At 37.4% G+C, this 19314-nt stretch overlaps 1 protein-coding gene and 1 long non-coding RNA gene across 19 annotated transcripts in view; one reads left to right on the top strand and one right to left on the bottom strand.

Moving 5' to 3' along the window:
• Window positions 1–19314, bottom strand: part of ADCYAP1R1 (ADCYAP receptor type I) — a 343361-nt gene that overhangs the window by 34277 nt on the left and 289770 nt on the right. For 17 of the 18 annotated variants that reach the window (XM_083825483.1, XM_083825479.1, XM_083825478.1 and 14 more), the window contains 7 exons: window positions 10332–10367; window positions 9648–9689; window positions 7733–7836; window positions 7081–7178; window positions 6510–6642; window positions 4485–4638; window positions 920–980 (listed from right to left, as the gene is read on the bottom strand). In XM_083825483.1, coding sequence (XP_083681609.1) covers window positions 920–980; window positions 4485–4638; window positions 6510–6642; window positions 7081–7178; window positions 7733–7836; window positions 9648–9689; window positions 10332–10367 — 628 coding nt within the window. Of the gene's footprint in view, window positions 1–919; window positions 981–4484; window positions 4639–6509; window positions 6643–7080; window positions 7179–7732; window positions 7837–9647; window positions 9706–10331; window positions 10368–19314 lie in introns of all 18 variants that reach the window. The other variant, XM_083825470.1, reaches the window with a different exon arrangement.
• On the top strand, window positions 8183–15434 carry LOC310894864. Its single transcript, XR_014580249.1, has 2 exons — window positions 8183–8932; window positions 10825–15434. It is a non-coding gene; the product is annotated as an uncharacterized lncRNA (long non-coding RNA).

Below are 19314 nucleotides of genomic sequence, written 5' to 3'. Positions count from 1 at the left end.
CTCAGATTTAGGTTTTCAAAGGACCACTGCTGGGTTTTCAGTTTTTTTCTCAAACTCCTTCATTCTCCAGCAGTTTTGCTACCACTCAATTTGAAACATAGTTGTCAGGAAAAAAAAAAAAAAAAGAACAACACAGATAATTTTGTATTTTCAGGATGCACGTATATCCATTCGTACAGGCTATGCCTGTTGCTCTGTCATACCAGTCAGTCTATTGACTACGTGGGTGTGCAGGACCATCCCTGGGAGTCTGGAAGCATCCTTTCCTTCAGGTCTTTAGCAAAGGATACAGGATCTTTGTAGGTTTTTCTTCACCAAAGGATACTATTTGGGTTGAATCTACTCTCCTGAATTCTTTCTTAAATTATTAAATTTCCTAAATTTTATTTTATTTTCACACGGAAGACTAAATGTGAGTTTTTGTCTCACTCCTACTCATCTACCAAACTAGATTTGTGGAAAAACCCTCAAGGGGGAGCTAAACTCATAATTACCTTGGTAAACTGAAGCTCAGCGACTCCTTGTGCAAATTTCATTCATCTTATCAGAGACATCCACAATAATTTCTACAGCTGAGCTTATCAACTTTGTCTTTCTTCATAATCAGTTGGAGAAGAGCAGGGTATCATAAGTGCAATTCACTTGATAGCTCTTTTAAGATGAGATAAAGCATATCCTGAACTCCGCTGGCTTAACTGAGCAGGAATGGAGAGCCACTAGGTCAGCTGCAAATGTACAGATGTCTACATGTCCTTTCATAATTTCACCGTTGGAATACAGACATAAACATATGTATATTCAAATCAGCATTGGAAGTGGAAGGAGAAATTAACTGCGTCCTCTGATCACTATATTTCCATTTCACCCTTGTCATCATGCCAAAGGCATGTGAAATGTTTTCCCACACAGTGATACCTACCCAGTATCATCAAAGTGAAGTCTCAGCACTGCCCAGACAGTGACACAAATTGTTGGGGTGCCTGCAGAAGACAAGATGGTGATATCATTACCAGTCTAGACTTATTCAGTACTCAGCAAAGAGCACTTCTCCACTGAGATTTTATTTCCTGATCACACTCATGAACCAAACAATGCAATTCATTACATTAATTCAGAGCTCTAGAAACATCTATCTCAGTCAGAGTACAGGCTAGGCTTGACGGGAACATAAAAGTAAAACTGATAAAAGAAAATAATGATGCTGTTTCAGATCAATATTGCTCAAAGTTCTTGTATTGCATTTTGTTACATTAACAGTGAAATATCATATAAAATAAAATCAGTGACATCAACTTCCATGTCTAAAGCTACTGTTATTATGCAATGATTGCAGAGTGGCAGATGTTTAGCTGTAATAGCATTATTGGATTCTTTATATTCCCACGTGGTTTTGTTGTAAATCAACTGCATATATTCATAAAATAACAGATAAAATGCAATAAGTGATTTTTGCCTTAGTTATTCAAACAAAGCAAATCAGTAGAGGACAGCTTTGCAGTATTCACAGGAATGTTTCATTTCTTTCCTGAAAAAAAATATCTAAAACCAAATAAACACACACACAGACAAAAACTTGGGAACAAAATGTTTCATTTCTATTCGAGATTTCTTTAATGTTTAAAAAATGCATGTAAAATACAAATTAAATCAAAACAGTAAAAATCCAGAAACCTGGATTTGTTTTCCTTTCTGAAAATACTAAAAAGGTGTTTTTTTCAGTGGAAATATAAATTAAAAAAAAAAAAGTTAACTCATTCTTGCAAGAAAACTATGGTTAAGTTGTTTCTACTTTTTATGGTAAATAATATCCTTGACTAGAAAACTGCCTACTTTTATTCAGGCACCACTGGAAAGATAAAGTGCTAAAAAGCAAACAGAACAATGACCTTGGTAACCTTAGCTTGCAGTAGTGAATGAGACTGTCATAAATTCACAAGAACAATTATATTTTATACATTTTGCAAAGCTGCATTTGTCACATTAATTAGTCATTCAACTGAATCCACTTCAGTGAGTCTCTGTCAAATCTCATATTCCCAATATTAGAAATGAAAATATCCTTGTTATACCTAGATGAGTGATGAAGCCCTCCTCCTTTAAAAAAAAAAAAAAAGTACACACAAATATTTGAAAAGAAAATGACAAAAAGAAATAAAATGGCTTTGGAGAGAAGAAATCGTGCATGTTTAATTTAAATTGGAGTCTGCTTTTCTCATATGAGAATACCTAGAAAACATTAAGATCTTTGTGCACTGAGATGCATAATAATAATTAAAAAGTCTTTAAATATTAGTCACGGCTCTGACGTGCTATCTAGTTTGTACTTATTTGACTATAGAAATTTTGTTGGTACAAATGAAGTTCCATGTCTGAAACATGGTCAGGAAGGCACCTGACACTCAATGTGTCATAAAAATATAGTCTAAAAAAAAAAAATCGGATCAGCTTGGAATTTTGAACCATCTGCTGTATGTATATATATATATACACACTCACTTTTCTTTACACAAAATATATATATAGCTTCATCATATTCTTTTCATCTTCTGAGTAACAACAGAAAACAAAAAACCCAGGGGCTGCAGAAAAGAGCTGTTCTTGCTGACAGTATTTCTGCCCTCAATAAGGCGCAGACATTAGGAGAGATCTCAGCCTATCCAGTAAGCTTACTAGCACCTTGAATATTTAAGAGGACAAAATTGGATTGACTCAGCCATCTGTAGTTCTCATTAATCACATGTGGGCACTGACGGGCTCAGCACTTTTCAAGAAACAGATAAACATCCAGATGCTGTAAAATGCTGAGCTGTTGCCTACTGCTGCTTCGATGCAACTCTCTTCCCATCAGCTCTGAGCCGAGGGGGCCACTTTTGCCCTACATGACTTGAAAACCTGAATCCAGAGTCTGGAAGAGCTTCTATTCTCACAAAGTGCCAATCACTCTTACTGTGCCTGGGGAACCATTATCCAAGTTGAAATAAGCAGGAACTGAGAAAATATTGCACTTCAAAAAAAAAAAAAAAAAGCACATCCCAACATCCCACATTTTGAGATCCTATTATTATTATTAATGGATGGGATGGCATTGATACTACTTTGAATATGAAGTGGCATCCATAAATAGCTAGATCTTATTTAGAGTATTCAACTCAGGAGTAAAAATTCTGAGGCTACATTACAAAATAAGCCCATCTGGATAGTTCTTTCTTTACAGATGCTGTCGACTTCTGTCAGTTAATATGCTGTGTCGCAATATTCTCACATTCAGATGTGACATGAAATTTGTGCAAACTCAGTTAAAGGAGCTCAACCACAGATATGTGTTTGATTTGCAAAGATTTACATGTTTTCTTTTATAACTATCACATTTTCATGTATTCATCCCCAAGTTCTCTATGATAACAGCCTTATCTTTCATCAATAGTGTAATTATAGATCTGTGGATGGTACAAAGGGAACTTTGAACACCCTTTTTCAATAGGGTCCCAGCCTTGATACGCTATTTCTGATCACATTTTCTCTTCTTTTTTCTCTGTCTCTTCGCTCCCATTGTAGGCAGTCTTTGCCAGGAACTGAAAATTTTATGTATACACAGCTGCCTCAGGAGTAAAAAAAAAATAACAAAAAACAAAACAACCCCCCCCCCAACAACAAAAATCACCACCAACAAAGCAAAAAAAAGTAAAAAAAGTTACAGATTACTTGAAAGTTCACGTTATTTGGGGATTTGTTTTTAAGGGAGAACCATTTAAGGCATGTGGGTTGTATGTAGTTTTTATGCATGAATATGTGTGGTTGCTTTTTCCATGTAATTTCAGAAGCAAGGTTGTTTAAGTGCAAATATTTAGTTCAGCCTTCTTAGGGCACACATTTAAAATTAAGGTGTTCTGCATCCACCTTCTGACTTCTGCACAAAAATGTCACCAAAGTACAGCTTGAATTAATATGTTACAGGAATTAATTTAGCTCCAGAAGGCCATAATGAAAAATAATTACACCGCTTATCATCTTACAACTGGCCTTCTGACACAAATCTTATTTCTTCCCAACATTGTAAGTTTCCATTTCCCACCCAGGTACAATGAGCATTTGTGTGTACCCTTTGAACATGTTTTCAATTTATTTACTAGCTGGGAGAAAGGCACAAAGGAAGTCTTAGAGAATGGACTAGACTCAACATTGCAGACTTGATTATGCTGAATAACACGGTACTATGATAATATCTTGTAGAAGACAATTTTGAACTGTAGACTACAACTCTGCAAGAGATATGATACCCTGCAGATTTCAGTTCGAGTCTATCACATAAGCACAACACAGCGTGGTCTGCAGTGGCACTTCTAAATAAAGACTAAAACTATACTTTGAATCGGTGTAAGGAATTATTAGGTGGTTCATTCCTGTGCCTTCAATGAACCTTTCAGGACAGAGAAGAAAGCTCTTCTGCACACTGACACACATTTTACATAAGAAATGTCACGTACCCCAGCCAATAATAGTGTACCAGTAGAAATATCTCCTCTCTGGGAAAAAGGTTTCTACCAACAAAGTGAAAAGGTACAATCCCTCAATGAAAAGCCAGAAATAGTTGGACATGACACAGTAGTGAAAAAACACCATCACCGCTTTGCATTCCACCTGCAGAGAATCAAGCAAAAACAAAGTTATATCCATGTTGTTTTCCTGGAGATTAGCAGACGGAGAAAATGCTTTCAGCCACTCCAAATCTGTTAGTGGAAAGGAACACAGTTGGGACTAGTATTATATACTTTTAACAGTAAAGTTTTAAAATCATGAGAGTAATGTGAAGGGCCACTTAGAGAGCAAAGCTGTAAAGGGCAGGTAACCAATTTTATCAGTGGGAGGTGGCCGACAAGCGCCGGCAGACAGCTTGAGAAGCTATTGCATTAGTGGGAGTTCACATCAGCAACGGACCTTAATTGCCAGATTTAAACCCCCTTCCAAGTATTAAGTGCAGACAAGAAAAGAATCCAGTTGTGCTTTGAGAAACCTAAGGAAGGATGCGAAATGGCAGGATGATTGTTGGAAGCCCTGAGAGTGGGCTCAGAAAGGATGCACCCTCCTGCGCGCACTTGACAATTGTGCTTCCTGGCCATTTGCAGGTGTTGTCACTCAGGGACTGAAAATGAAAGTGAGCAGAAGCGTAAAGAAAACTGAGTGATTTACTGTACAAAATGATAGAAACTTTCATCCATTTATTGGGGAAAACAAAACAAACAAACAAAAACCATGGGCAAAAGAACAGGAAACCAACCAACCAAAAACAAATAAAAAAAAAAACATTCTAAAAGCTTTAGGTGGCAACTGAGCTCTGCCATGACTCTGTGAGAGCAGGACGCACTTGTCTTAACAGTGCTGCATCCCAGTGAGACCTCGTTAATCCTACTGAAGTGACCTTTTAACACATCACAGCAGAATCACAGCATAAACTGGGAGTTCCTGCCTGGGGCTATGGAAGGTTGACAATTTTGATGGTTCACAATTGTGTTCCATCCTGTGGGATAAGCAATGTGTTTAAACCAACAAAACTTGAGGTGCTAATGTAGAAGCTCTACCAGTTCATGCCAGCTGATCTCAGGCCTTTAGATCACTGATTCCAAGATGTTTATGCTTCAAGTTTATTTAAACAAAGAAACAGATGCCATTGTTGGAAGAGTGACATGAACAAACTACAGATCTAATATGGCTTCAGATTTTTAAGGAGAAAAATTTAAAGCAGAAGCTACTTTAAATAGTGAAGAAAAGTCTATGAAACTACACAGGTGCACTTTTCTTGTGGAAGTGACTCATAGGGAATTTATCTCATAACTGGATAGATAAAGGAGAACTCACTATAATTCCGCCGTAATTACACAAAGTGAGCTGATTTGTCAGATCAAATATTACCCTTAAATATGAACTGAGTTAGGATTAACAGTGTATATATTAGATGTAAAGTACGTGTAAGTACGTTGGTGAAAGAGACTACTTTCCATGAAACCATGCTCTGAACAGCTCCTCTTCAGAGACAAACACATAACTAATATTCACATTTTTTTTTTTTTTTAGAGAGTGACTGTCAGGGGTATTTTCTTGTTTCTGAGTGTTCACTCTCTTTAACATAACTCTCCCCAACATCCTTAGCAAGTAAGGCCGTGGAGAAAATCCAGACCCCACATGAAGGACATTGCTTATCTCTATTTTCATCCCACCTATCACTATGCAGATCCATGAATAGGAGGAACAACCTGAGTAAAGTCAGAAACTGAAACAAACTTGTAAGTTTATCCTAAAGCACAGACCAGTAAAGACTGCAGACATCACGGAACTATACCACTCACACTTTTATTGTGAACTGGCAGGGAAGTACACCACCAATTACCTTCTCTCCCCAAATAATCTCCTCAGCCTCTGATACCCAAGAGACTGCTGCCTGCCTCACACTTTTTGGTATTTTGTGCTAGAAAAAAAAAAAAAAAAAAAAAAGCTTTCGTTTTCGTTTTACTTACAGTTGAGATGAAACAGTGGTTGCCATCTTGTTCAGCATAAAGAACCCCATCTTTAATGAATACAGATATCGCACGTAGGATGAATGAAACAAAGAGGTTCATGTGGATAAAATTTCGAGTGCAGTGAAGCTTCCTAGAAAGAAAGGAATAAGAGAGCGGAAAAGAATAGGAGGAAAAAAAAAGAAAAGAAAAAAACTTTTTGTCTTTTTGTGAAAATAGCACCTGCCGGTACCTTGGTACTAAGAATAACAGTGTCTGAAAGTCTGAAAGGCAGGAGTGTAAGTAATACTGACCCCTAAACCAACCAAGAGGAGGATTTTCCTGCAAAACCATGCTAGTTAGCATAAAATAGACTCAGTCTAATGCAGAGAGTTTCTGCAATTACATCTGCAGTCTACTGAAATATGACTACTGGAGTGATTCCAACCTGGGGGGAACAGCTGGAGTAAAGGCTTTTCTCCCACTTCTTTTGCAGCTGGTGAGATAAAAGCTTAAATGTTGTTTTGGACCAATGAGAGCCAGCCTGTTTTCTCCAGTGACTGAGTAGCAAACTGCTCACATCCTGACTCACCTGAAACGACACAGGATAACCATGGCGGTGGTGAGGGAAACAAGAGAAGTGCTGTATCCAACCGTGTACAGAGCCTTCACAGACAGATAGTAGTAATCCTTGGAAGAAAAATATCACATGGTTAAATGGTTCATCTATAGTCACCTCTTCCTTACCCTGTCAATGTGCAGGAGGAACCATAGGCAAGATTCGTTTCTTGAACAGACCACTTGTTTTTTCCACTTGGTTCCCCTGAGATCTCACTATATATTAGATCACTGCTTTACGTTTGGCATGCTGTTGGGTCTGCATGCTGTGAAGCTTATTTGTCAGTGAACTAGCAGAGGCTGCCTATATTTCTGTGACCGCTCTGCATGTACCGGTAGAAAAAACTAGTTGGCTAAAGGAGACTTTAGTCAATAGGGAATGAAATGGGGACTAACTTGTGCTTCCTAAAGTTACAAGCTGCATCAACAGTAAACATTCGCATTCTGGAAATAAACACCACTGAGCTAAGAAGGATTTCAGTCTCATGTATTAATGCCCATAACTTTGTGATTGTTTCATTATAATTACCATCAGATCAGAACATGACCAGAAGCTGGACAAAAAGCAGCTAGCTCCACCCTTCCTCCTCTCTCCATTTGTTTTTAATTATAAGATTAATTCCCACCTGGTTGTCAGACTCCGTTTCATTTTCATCAAAGCCGCAGGCATCATAATAATGAGGAAAAGGTTCAGACCAGCCATCTTCAGTGCAATTTCTGCTGATGTCCCCTATGTCAAGCATACCACGAACAATTGGGAATGTGACACTATTGAAGCAAACCCCAGAACGCACCCTCCATCCCCTTGCTACATGACCAAAGAAAACTCCATGGTACCATTGGGAGTACTATTTGTCTGAGTATACACAGAAAGCTTTAATGGCACCTTTAATCTGTAATGATATCTTTAATAACACAGCTCTACACTAGGCACCTACTTCTACAGCTGGTCACCAAGGAGCAATAGAGATCTAACAAGTATAGTCAGTGTCTCCAGGGCATCAAGGACTCTTTCCAAAGTAGATACGAAAAGCAGGGGTCAGCTAAATGTCCATTCCTCTCCATTGACTCTGAAAGGCATGTTGGGAATATATCCTTGACATAGGCATTTGCACTTCAGAATAAAATGTAAGTCCTGTGCTTAAATATAGGCAAATTTTGCTATTTGAGGTGATCTATATTTGAGGCATCTGCATTGGACTGTCAAGAAAACATGGTGCTAATAACTTTTTAATTATGTATTTATTTTTATTATTTGGAACAGCTGCTGGAAGCCAGGCAGAATACTGTGGGCTATCTAGAATAATCACCATAGGTCTCTGGTGAGGCAGCTGGATGCTCCCCTACAGTCACATAGCACATATCCCACACATATATCTTCAAGCCTAGGCTCTGCTCTGACAGTAACCCTCTAAGAAGTGTCTGTAGGAAAACAAACGAATGGTTCAGTGGGAATCTCTTCCTTGTTGTTGTCTTGACAGCAATATGTTTTCCTGTTGCCCATTGTGGTTTCACTTGGTAATTTCCCTGAGAACAAACCTGTTTCAGATCTTCTCACTTTCCTTTGCTTATTATCTGTGCCAATCAAAGCTTATGACCTTGATTTAAAACACGTGTTTTCAAATAGGCTCAAAACTGGCTCAGAGAAAACCTCTTCCTTTTTTTCTCTCATTTTACCCTGTTTGGTTAATCTCATTTAAGGACTAGATCCTAAGTGTCTTTTGCTGGCACAGTTAAAAGACTTAAAACTGCCTTGGGAATCAAGAGTGTGATGTAGAAGAGGAAAGTATGTCTTAACACTCTCTTTGTTACTAAGTCTGCCTCAGGTGGGATGGCCCCCTCATTGCTTTTTTCAAGTACCATTACTTTTGTCAGAACTCAGTGACCTGGTTGAAAAATTAGAGCTATGTTGCTGACTGCAGTTACTCCTCTCTAGCATACAAAAAGAATTTTCATTTTTCAAAGTATTACTTTTTTTGGGATTTAAGCTATGGTGAGAATTGATGGAAATGTCAAAGTTTTTGTTGTTGTTGTTTATTTGCTTTGCTGAGGTTATGAAGCTTCATATTCTTAGAGTAATTTAGTCAAGTAGCTCATAACACTAACAGTGACTTTATTTTTAGAGAATCTGTTTGTCACCCATGCAGCAGAATATATCAATTTAATCACAACATTCATTTAAGAACATTGCATTAGTTGGCAAATTTTGGTCAATTATTCCTTCATGTTCATCCCCAGTTTTTCATAGAAAATAACCACTCAATCATGGTTTTGAGCTTCCTTAATGCCGTTTAGTAATTACTGTTAAGCAGATAGATATAATTTTAACAATCTACTTGCTAGATTGCAAGACTGGTTGAACAAATTTTCATAACACTGTTAAAATTTAGGTACCAGAAATTGTGTCACCATAATTACAACTGATTAGAAAATAATACCTAAGTGCAGGAGAAAAAGCTGGAGCTTCCTTTTTAAGAGAGCTAAAATAAAATAAAAAAAAGAAAGAGAGAGAGAAAAAAATTCCATGGTTCTGTTTCTTACCTAGGGGAGACTGGGCTGTGCTTTCCAGCAGGTCATAATCACCTATAAAAGTGGAAATCTGGTATGAAATTGTTTTGATTGCATTTTCTATTAGGACCAAAGCTGGTCTCAGTGGAAGTCAGTGAATAGAGTCAAATTGATTTTTATTTGTTTGGATCAGGCCCAAAGGCAATAAATTCTTGATTCTGTCTTTTCTGGAAGTAAACATAGTTTTACTTGTAAGTTTAAATCAAGGTTGAAGCAATAAAATTAAAAAATTGCTACTGCAAGCAGCAAACAAATAGCTAAAAAGGAATACCATCAAACTAGGACCCATTTTACTTTAAAAATATAAAATCTAAGCATTGTATCTTTAGAAATCTTTAGAAATCTATATATATTTAAGTAAGGACAGCCTTTAAAAAAATCATGAAAAATGATTTCCATCCATCAGTTGCAAGCAATGAAAATTTATTGGTTTTAAGGAAGACAATTTAAGTTTCTGTTTCTAGGATAGACCACAGTGAATTCTAGAAACAGATCATATTTTTTATTTTCATTTTTTGTCTGACTGTTATATGCTTTCATTATCATACTAATTGATATACAAAATAACTTTTAAGTAATCTGAGATTATCATTTGTGTTACAGACAATTTTTGAGAAAAGAACTATGCGGGAGGTAGTCAGCATAACTGGTTCTTACCTGCATGAGCTTGCCCCAAGTTATCTACTTCCCAACCTGAAATTAGAAGAATAAAAATAATTACTTTGATCTTGATAATATTTTGTTTTCCATAAAATGAATAGAAGTAGGAAAGCTCATGGAGGAACTGCAAGAGAATTATTATTATTATTATTTTCAAGTTAAGTAATATAGCTGGTAATATAGTTTATAGCTGGAAAGCATTTTTCAGACGATGGTCTATTGCAATGTGTTGTTAACTCTTTGTTTATCATGGAGTTTCATTGAACTCTAGGAAGGATATGAGAAAGAGAGAAGGGATTATTATTGTTATTATTATCATCATCATAATAATAATTTATTTTAGTGGGCTGAAATAAGAAGAGGCTACACATTTCCAAGATATTGTGCCAAAATTCATGCTGATTTACTTATCAGAAATACAAACATTAGAATAGGAAATCTTAAAAGTTTGGGTTTGCATTAAAAACTTCCTTTTTCTTTCTTTTTTCAGTCATAAAAAGCTTGAATTATCTCAAACAAACCTCCCGCTCAGCCTGCTGTTTACTTAACCCCAATTGCACTGAAATGAGACTTTCCTGAATTCTCAGTGGATTTTGGCTGGGGATGGATGTTGGAGGATGCATACAGAGGAGCTGCCTTAAGCCACTGCGTGGTGCTGCTGCATCACATGCAGTGAGACATGGAGGAGCTGGACAAAGCTGTTTGCAGTAGCTTTGCCACCGGCCCACTGATCAAACAGGACAAGAGAAAAAACCTTGCCAACGTTTCAATGACTGTCCCATCAGGTTAAATGTATAAACTAGCTTAGCTCTGTATTCCCTGGAACAGCTGCAAGGCTTCAGGTTGTTCTTAAACCCTGGACGTGCAGTCATCTCTTAACTAGGGACTGAAAAAACTCTTCATCTATCTGTGTAAGGTTTTGTATTAAAAAGTTAAGTTCTACACAGAGATTGGTTTTGATCCTATGGGAAGAGGAGAAAACAGCATCTAAGGAAACAAAGTAAAGGGTGTTTTTTCAGCACAGCCTAAAATGTATTTTAGATTTTATACTTTTTCAAAACTCTTATCATGTAGCAATGTGAAATTCATTGATTTCTCTCCGTCCTTTTAGTCAGATGTACTTTTTGATCTTCAAACTGGAAATAAAATGGTTTAGTTTGAAGATGATGATGGAAGTCTAGGAAACTAAGCTGAAGGATTTGCTGAAGAACCATCACTCTTTTTTGGCATCCTCCCTTTCAGGTAGGCTGCACTGTGTCTTTGAATGGATGTATTCAGCATCACTCTTCAAAAAACCTACACATTCAACTAGCTAGTTACTCTGAAGGGTTAATCCTCAATGCCATGATAAGAACACCCTCAGTCTTTTGGCTTCTCTGCCCAATTCTGACCACTTTCCAGATTCCACATATGAGATTTCTTGGATGTTTCAAGTTCTACATAGGTCTACTGAAGATAAATCACCAGTATTCTAAACATTTTCCAGTGGAGATTACTCAACCTGCTGCATCAGACTAAAGCTCCAGATGTTGCAGAAGCTCTGCTCCAGATTCTTGGCAGAATAGCAAGGATGCCTCTGCAGAATATTTTGGACAGACCTGTGGCCCTCCTGAGCCTACCAAAAAACAGGTTTATTAACAGTGATCAGCTCAGATATAGATGCCTATGTTGCTACAATATGAATTTAGATTATCAGCTTTAGTATAACCTGTGGGAAATCTTGCCTCATCAAAAGGTGAAAGAGGAAATAGCCACTGTTTGTGTATCGCTGTCTTATAAAGTCCATCTCCTAATGCCACTCAAGTCAATAGGTCATAAAGGTTCTTTATAGGAGGTCATCTCACTTAAAATTTTGTATCATACAATGACCTATAGTAGAAGAGTAAGAAAAAGCTGCAAAAAACTCCAACCTCTTTGACTCACAGAAGTCTGGTTTTAGTTACCATTTGTAGTGTGACTTAAATCCTAAAATGCGATATTACAAACTACATAATTTTTGTTGGAGGAAGACCAAGGCACTCTTAAGTAGATTGAAACATGGTATTCCTGGCATCTTGGCATGTTACACTGACAGATGATGATGATAATAATAATAATAATAAACAATAATAAAACACACACAAAAATATTTTTTGAAATGTAAATGATGTTTTTAATGTAGCTTTTTTTCTCCTGTAATCTAGAAAGAAGGAAATAAAATCTGCTGTTATTTCACTCTTAAAATGGGAGGTAGTTGGATACAGTGATGTTAAAATATCTATTTTAGATCATTTTGAATTTCATGACATCAGTATGAACATTATATTAATGTAGCTTTGCAAAATGAAGAGGCTTTTTATATTAATCATTATTATTTTGTTTTTTTTTAATAGCCAGATTGTTTTTGCAATTTAGCTGTGTTTGGACATTATGAAGGGATTCACATTTTCAACAGTGTTCATTTTCTGATTGCTGTAGGAGCAAGATTGCCTTTTATTAACATATTTGTCTACAGCTGAGTCCTTGCTAATGTACTGAAGAACGTTCCAGTACAACCTTTTACTATACAGGCTTTTAAGGCTTGATCCATCAAACTAATTCTCACTAATAAGTTAAGCTAGTGGAAAGTCAATTAGATTTACACTGAACATTATGGCCTGAATTATAATGGAAAGTCAAAGTTTACCTAATGAGTGTTAAGATAACATAGACATAAAATTGTGTATATAGAATCATACAATCACAGAATTGTTTAGGTTGGAAAAGACTTCTAAGATCATCTGGTCCAACCTTTAACCCAGCACTGCCAAGTCCACCATTAGACTGTCACTAAGCACTGCAGGAAATACACAGATACGTTTATAAAACCACAGTGAGGGAACATACATCTGCCACGGGGCTTTAAATTCCTATGAGCTACTGCTGCATTTCTTTCTGACACTGAATATTTATGTATCCAGCACCAGAATATGTCTGGTTCATGTGACAAATAACTGTGCCAATGGGTATGGTTACTCACAGGTATGAGAGTGTGATGGAGTCTATTTGGATTATTTCCGTGCTTAACATTTAAGGTGTCTACATACATGGGGACATTAAATTTCATTTGAGCTTGGTAGTCTGGGGTTGTATGGAAATCTGTACATAGAACAGCTCCTTTAATTCTTCAATGCTACCTGTTTTTGTTTTTTTTTTTTTTTGTGTGTTTTGTTTTGTTTTGTGTGTGTGTGTGTGTTTGTTTTTTGTTTTAATTTTGGGTTGTCATTTTTTTTATTTGTTTGTTCCATTCTGACTCTAGAGAGACCTCAGCAAATTTGCTCTGGTGTCAGCAATGCAATGGGGAAAACTGCAGGCACCTTGCTGTGTTGGCATTCACACGCATCCTCTTGTTGCTTTGTTCTTGGGACACAGACAATAAGAAAATGGTGCTTTAGGCTTGAGTGATGAAGCAAAGGAAGCCCACTGAGGTGATTATAAAACAGGCTAGATGTACATTATTCCCACAGAATGGGAGAATAAATAAAACACCTTTTTACCTGCATTTTGACTGGAAACCTAGATATCAATATTTTAACTTAAGGGTTATATTAATGACTTACATCAGTGCTCCTCACGTATAGTTAAATAACAGCACAGCCCAAACTACAGAAAGATGGTGCTAACAGCAGCTATTAAACAATACCTTAGAACACCATTTTTGAATCAATAACTGTCTGCATTAGTCAATGAACTCCTGAGGAAGCTAATGTTATCCTTGACAAATGATGGTTTGTCCAGTGTATTGACAGATAGTGTTATTCACTATTTGACCAGCTTGAATAGGAAAGTGTCATTTGAGAAGTAAAGCAAATCTTCCATTAGTACTTTAACTGTCATTATTAATTAGGTGTTATTTGCAGTACTACTTAGAGGCTTTAAAGGAGATTTACCAGACAGATGAACTTTCATTTCCAAAGACTGAACAGAGAAATCACAGAGAAAATATTGCGTATTTCTATTTTCTACATGAAGAGGTGAAAATAAAATTAAATTCAAAGGACTTTGCCAAGGGATGGATCTAGAAAGAGTTAGTAGCAAAGACCCAATTCTTTCATGAGCATTTCTTGCATGTGTATTACATTTCTTTCTCAGTTTTTATTTGCTGAGCCTAAAAAGAACAAATACCTCATTACTATATTCCGTAGTATGAGAAATTTAATGCAAGCAATTGTTGCTTCTGCTTTAAAGCGAGCAGGACTGGCAAAGCTAAAGCCAAGAAACAGCCTGTGTATGATGAGCCTCGGCACTCTGTGCAGCCTTTTAGATCGTCTCCTACATGCCAACTCCGTGCTGGCTGCTTTCAGTGTCAGCTGGCATGGCAACTGCTTTATCTCCCATTGATTTGTTTATCTGAGCACAACTTGCATTTAACCCTTTTGTTCCAGCCTTTGCCCATTATTAGTGTATGGAGGGGAATGAAAGGCTTCAAAACTGTTCTGTCCTAAAATGGCTTGCCCACAATTTTACCTTATTTCTATTGTTCCCATCTCAGAATTGTTTGTCGGAGGGATGGGTTATGAAAAACATTTCCTAAAATCACTTGTTATTGTGCTGTCCAGCTATGTGAATGACAAGCTGGTTAGGCAGGAATCCAGTTTTTCCCTGTTTTCTATAGCATTGATTAGAAGCTTAACATCAAAAACATAAACATGAAATAAATCAACCAGCTCTCACGCCCGACTCCGCAGCATCCGCCACCACACGGTGCCTTTTTGCTCCCTTCCCCGTTGCTGCATGCTGCTCTCGTGCACCAGCAATCTGTTCAGCCGGCTGGCAAAGCCGCAGTCGGGAACAGCAGCCTACTTAGCAGCTTTCGGGGACTTTCTGAGCTCCCCTCACTCTTACTGCTCGCACGCTCTGCCTGCTGTGGCTGGTGCCCTCTGCCGACTCCTATATGTGGGCATATTTTTGGTCCCCCCATTTTTTGGGGGGAAAAGTGATTCAGCTGCTAGGTCTTAACAATCTCATTAGCAGAATCTGTAGGAAGTAGCTGCCAGGCAAGGTTTTGGAGTAAGCGGACTTACGGGATCCCGCACCTTTCCATACGCTAAGTGCTTTCCTCCAGTATGTCTGGGGGTTGTAGTCTCTCTAGCCTCATGCCCCGTAGCCAATACTTTAAACTACAGGTTGGGAGTCATTAGTTCACTTGGTATTAACTGCATATTGCCATTTTTCTGGTCAAAGCAGTTTGAGAACACAGGGCTTAATTCACTGAAGAATGAAGTGGTATTGTTCACCGCTTTTAGCAAGCGTGAAAACTGACACAGAGGAAAATTAAGAGTAGAAACCTTCTGTATCTTTGTTAACCACTGCCTTGTGCAAAACATTGCAGTAAAGACAGTGATGGAACTGATGATGTACAAGCTCTTGTGTCCTGTACCCCATACACATTTTAGGGCACATGGCTTCATGACATGGAGGCATGAAGACCCAGTGAATCATGTCTGGAGATCCTGGGAGAATCCCAATGAGGTCACATATGGAGAACATAAAGGCTGTTGTACATAGGTCTGGCTGAGGCAGGACTGCTGTACAGATGTGATCAATAGCATGTAAGGGACATTATGACTTTCTTTTCTTCCTCTTCCTTATCAAAGGCTATGAAACTGTCGGTGGACTGAGGTCACCATGGCAACTGCTAGGCATCATTTAAACATTATGTGTACCCTTCCTATGAGGCTGCCTGTCACAGGAGTACCCATCAGAGCGCAGGATCTGCACAAATACTATCAAAGAGGCTCCTAGCTCAGAGAAGGGCAGGGGTCATATCTCAGAGAAAAACAGGTGTTTTTCAAGCAAGAAACCAAAAAATAAGAAATATTGTCCAACGTATGTTATCAGTTGTGAATTAAGTCCCAGAGAAGAAATCATGTTACAACACTTGCTTAAAGGCAAGAGTGAATGTGTGCCCACCACACCTAAAATCTTGCAATCAACTGGAATTCCTTTCTCAATTATTTGAGTCAAGGGGAGAAACAACAACAGAGCAGAGGCTCTGGTAAAAGCTGAGGCAGCTGTCCATGTTGCACCTACAGTGATACTCAATGTATTAATTATCTTTTGCAAGTCCAAGTGTTCTCCAGACTTCTTAGCAGCTCTCAGCATGTTCCATCCTTGGATACATCCCAGAAGAGCATAGTTTTTGAATTCTCCAAGGCCAATTAGCTTTCTGATCACATTGCCAAGGGCCTTGAGTTGCACTACAGATTTTCCCTGGTAACCACAGGATGTCATCTTGTACTGGACTAAGGACTTGATATTTAACTGAATTGATCAGAAGAATTCAGAGCAATTGTTGGTCTTGGTCATGTTCAGTGTTTGAGTAACGGGGACACAGAATCCTTTGTCCCCATAATTTGTTGGGAAAGGACAAAAATGTCATTTTTCTGTTAAAAAAAAAAAAAAAGGTATCCATGAAGCCTTAACTACATGATTGGAAATGTAGATATGGCCATTATTCTTTGGTGGCAATATCATCCTCTAATTTCTATTTGCATCGCACATAGACTGTGATGCTGTGGCAGAGGAGGCATGTTTTATTATAGCTTGTCCTCCTTGCTTTGGAAAAACTGAAGTAATTCCATGGCTTTAATACCTGTGGAAAGCCTAGGGATGAAAACAAGTAAGAAAGGATTTGCTATCTAGTAAGCACTATCTAGGACTTTCTGAACACTAAGCAACAAAAACATGTACAATCTGCAGATGGCTTTGAAAGCTGTCCAAAGGCATTAGCTAGTACCTATCTAACTATTTATCTACCTATCTTAAATATATAGGTTTATACATATGTATGTATATACATAAATAAACAGCTACCTTTGCATTGAACTTCCTTCTGACTGTTACACAGGGTCTAAAGTGTGTATAATAAAAGTGAAGTGATATATAAAAATAATAAAGTGAAGTATAAAACTAAGACATACACAGAGTCCTGGACTCTTCAAAGACTAATTAAGCTCTGATAGTTTATTATTATTCCCGAGATGGAAACACTATGGGATGGTCTATGTCTGTTTTTCAGAGAACGCTCCCTGCTTCCAGTCTATTTTTCCCCTGTTTTTCATGCAGAATGCTGAAAGACCCACCAGGGGTGAGATGTATTTGAACAGAAAATCTAGACCTTTGCACTGAACTTTTGCCTATTTGACAGGCAAATGCAATTTCCAATTTCAGGCTGCTGCAATGCTGACCTTAATTTTAGTTAGTAGGGGAAAAAAAAAAAATCCTCTATTTCAGTAGAAAATAAGTGCACAATCTTTCCAGATACATTTTATTTGTTAGAAGGCCTTTGATCTTTAAGAATCAGCTTTTCTTTGTGTTTATATATGAAAAAATAAAGTAAAATAAAATAAAATAGGCCAAACTAATAGCAACTAACTTAAAAATATTCAGAACAGCTTTCACCTTGAGAAGACAATGATTCTTCATTTGCTTTCACCTGGTTTGGGAGTTAAATACCATTTTCACAGTAATATGCAGTCAGCAATTAAAGGCTCTACTGCCAGGACTATTTCCCCAGAAGTGACACAGGGCTTTCCACATGTGCAAGTGTAATATCAATTCCTCTCTCATTAACCTGTGTCTTATCATCCAGTTTTGTTTGATTAGGGGTAACATGCAAACTCAAACAGGAGAAAAAAGACAAGGGTGATTTACCAAGTTCAGTTAACCCTGAATTCTTAAATCCAACGTTACATCCCTAGTGCAGAATATATGAGGCTTGGTGTTCCTGCCAAAAGTACTTGAGTGACTCTCAGTATTTTTAATGAGATCAGTAATAGACTGATTTTCAATAGACAAGGATTTCCAATCCTTGTTCTCAGGGACAATAAATATTGGTGGCTAGCACTGAAGACATGACTATTAGAGCAGCAGCAAGCCAAACAAATATTTTGGTTCAAAAACGTGAGGATGGAATATCATTCTCCCTTAAAATCTGCAACATTGTGATGCATTCTTTATTCCACTGAATTTTAATTAGACCCCTTAATCCTGCTACCAGCATGGGATATGTTTTATGCATTTAGTAAAAATTAGGTACATTTTCTCTGTTTTACATAGTAAACTATGCTTTGCAGTCATGCTTTTTTTGAGGGTGCAGCAGGCATTGTCCTAGACTGAGTACTGGATAAACGTTCTGAATAGCTGGAAGATGCAGTAAGAGCTAATCATATTTATTATTTGGATTTGTGAAAGAAGACAATTTCTCAATGCGGAGCATATGGAAATGCTCAGAAACTGCCTATTATCATTAGTATTAGTTTTTACTGCAAATCAAATATCTAAAAACATGCTCATTTCTGATCTGGTTACTGGGTTTCTTTCAATGGTCCCTTTGAGTAATTTGGCTTTATAGGTTTTATTACTACAGAGTATCTCAGCTGTGCAGGACAAAGAAAGAAAAGCCTTGGCATCTGTAGATTTCCTCTGCTAGACATATCACCACTGCCCCCAAAAATATATTTATTTTTTTTTAAAGAATAAAACATAACATTTTATATCCAGGAGTGCAGATAACTCTGCTGGGGACATATGTAAGTTTTGCTATGTCATTGAAATGCAACTTCACAGATTAACATGGTTGTTGTTGTTGTTGTTGTTGTTTGTTTGTTTTTGTTTTTCCTTTCAATGCAAAGATAACTTTGAATACTTTAAATTTCCTCTGTGCTAGAGGGGTTGTCTCTGGAGGTGGTACTTGGAAGGCACTGGAGAAAACATAATTTACAAAAGCAGTATCATGGAAATTATGTCTTGCAGTGAAAATAAAATTGTGAATTGATAGAAGAAATGAATTTGGAAGATGAAAAAGATAACAAACCAATCAACCAAACATCAATATTTAGGAATCCTCCAGAACAAAACCCACTGTAAATCCGTAACCTACTAGCTTAAAAAAAACTGAGGAGCCATTGTGCCTTTTTCAGGTGGAGAGATTTTGAGAATGATCTTTTTGTTCACAATC

Source organism: Anser anser (assembly GCF_964211835.1).
Source record: "Anser anser genome assembly, chromosome: 2".
Taxonomy (NCBI): Eukaryota; Metazoa; Chordata; class Aves; order Anseriformes; family Anatidae; genus Anser; species Anser anser.
This window is presented reverse-complemented; position numbering and strand designations above follow the sequence as displayed.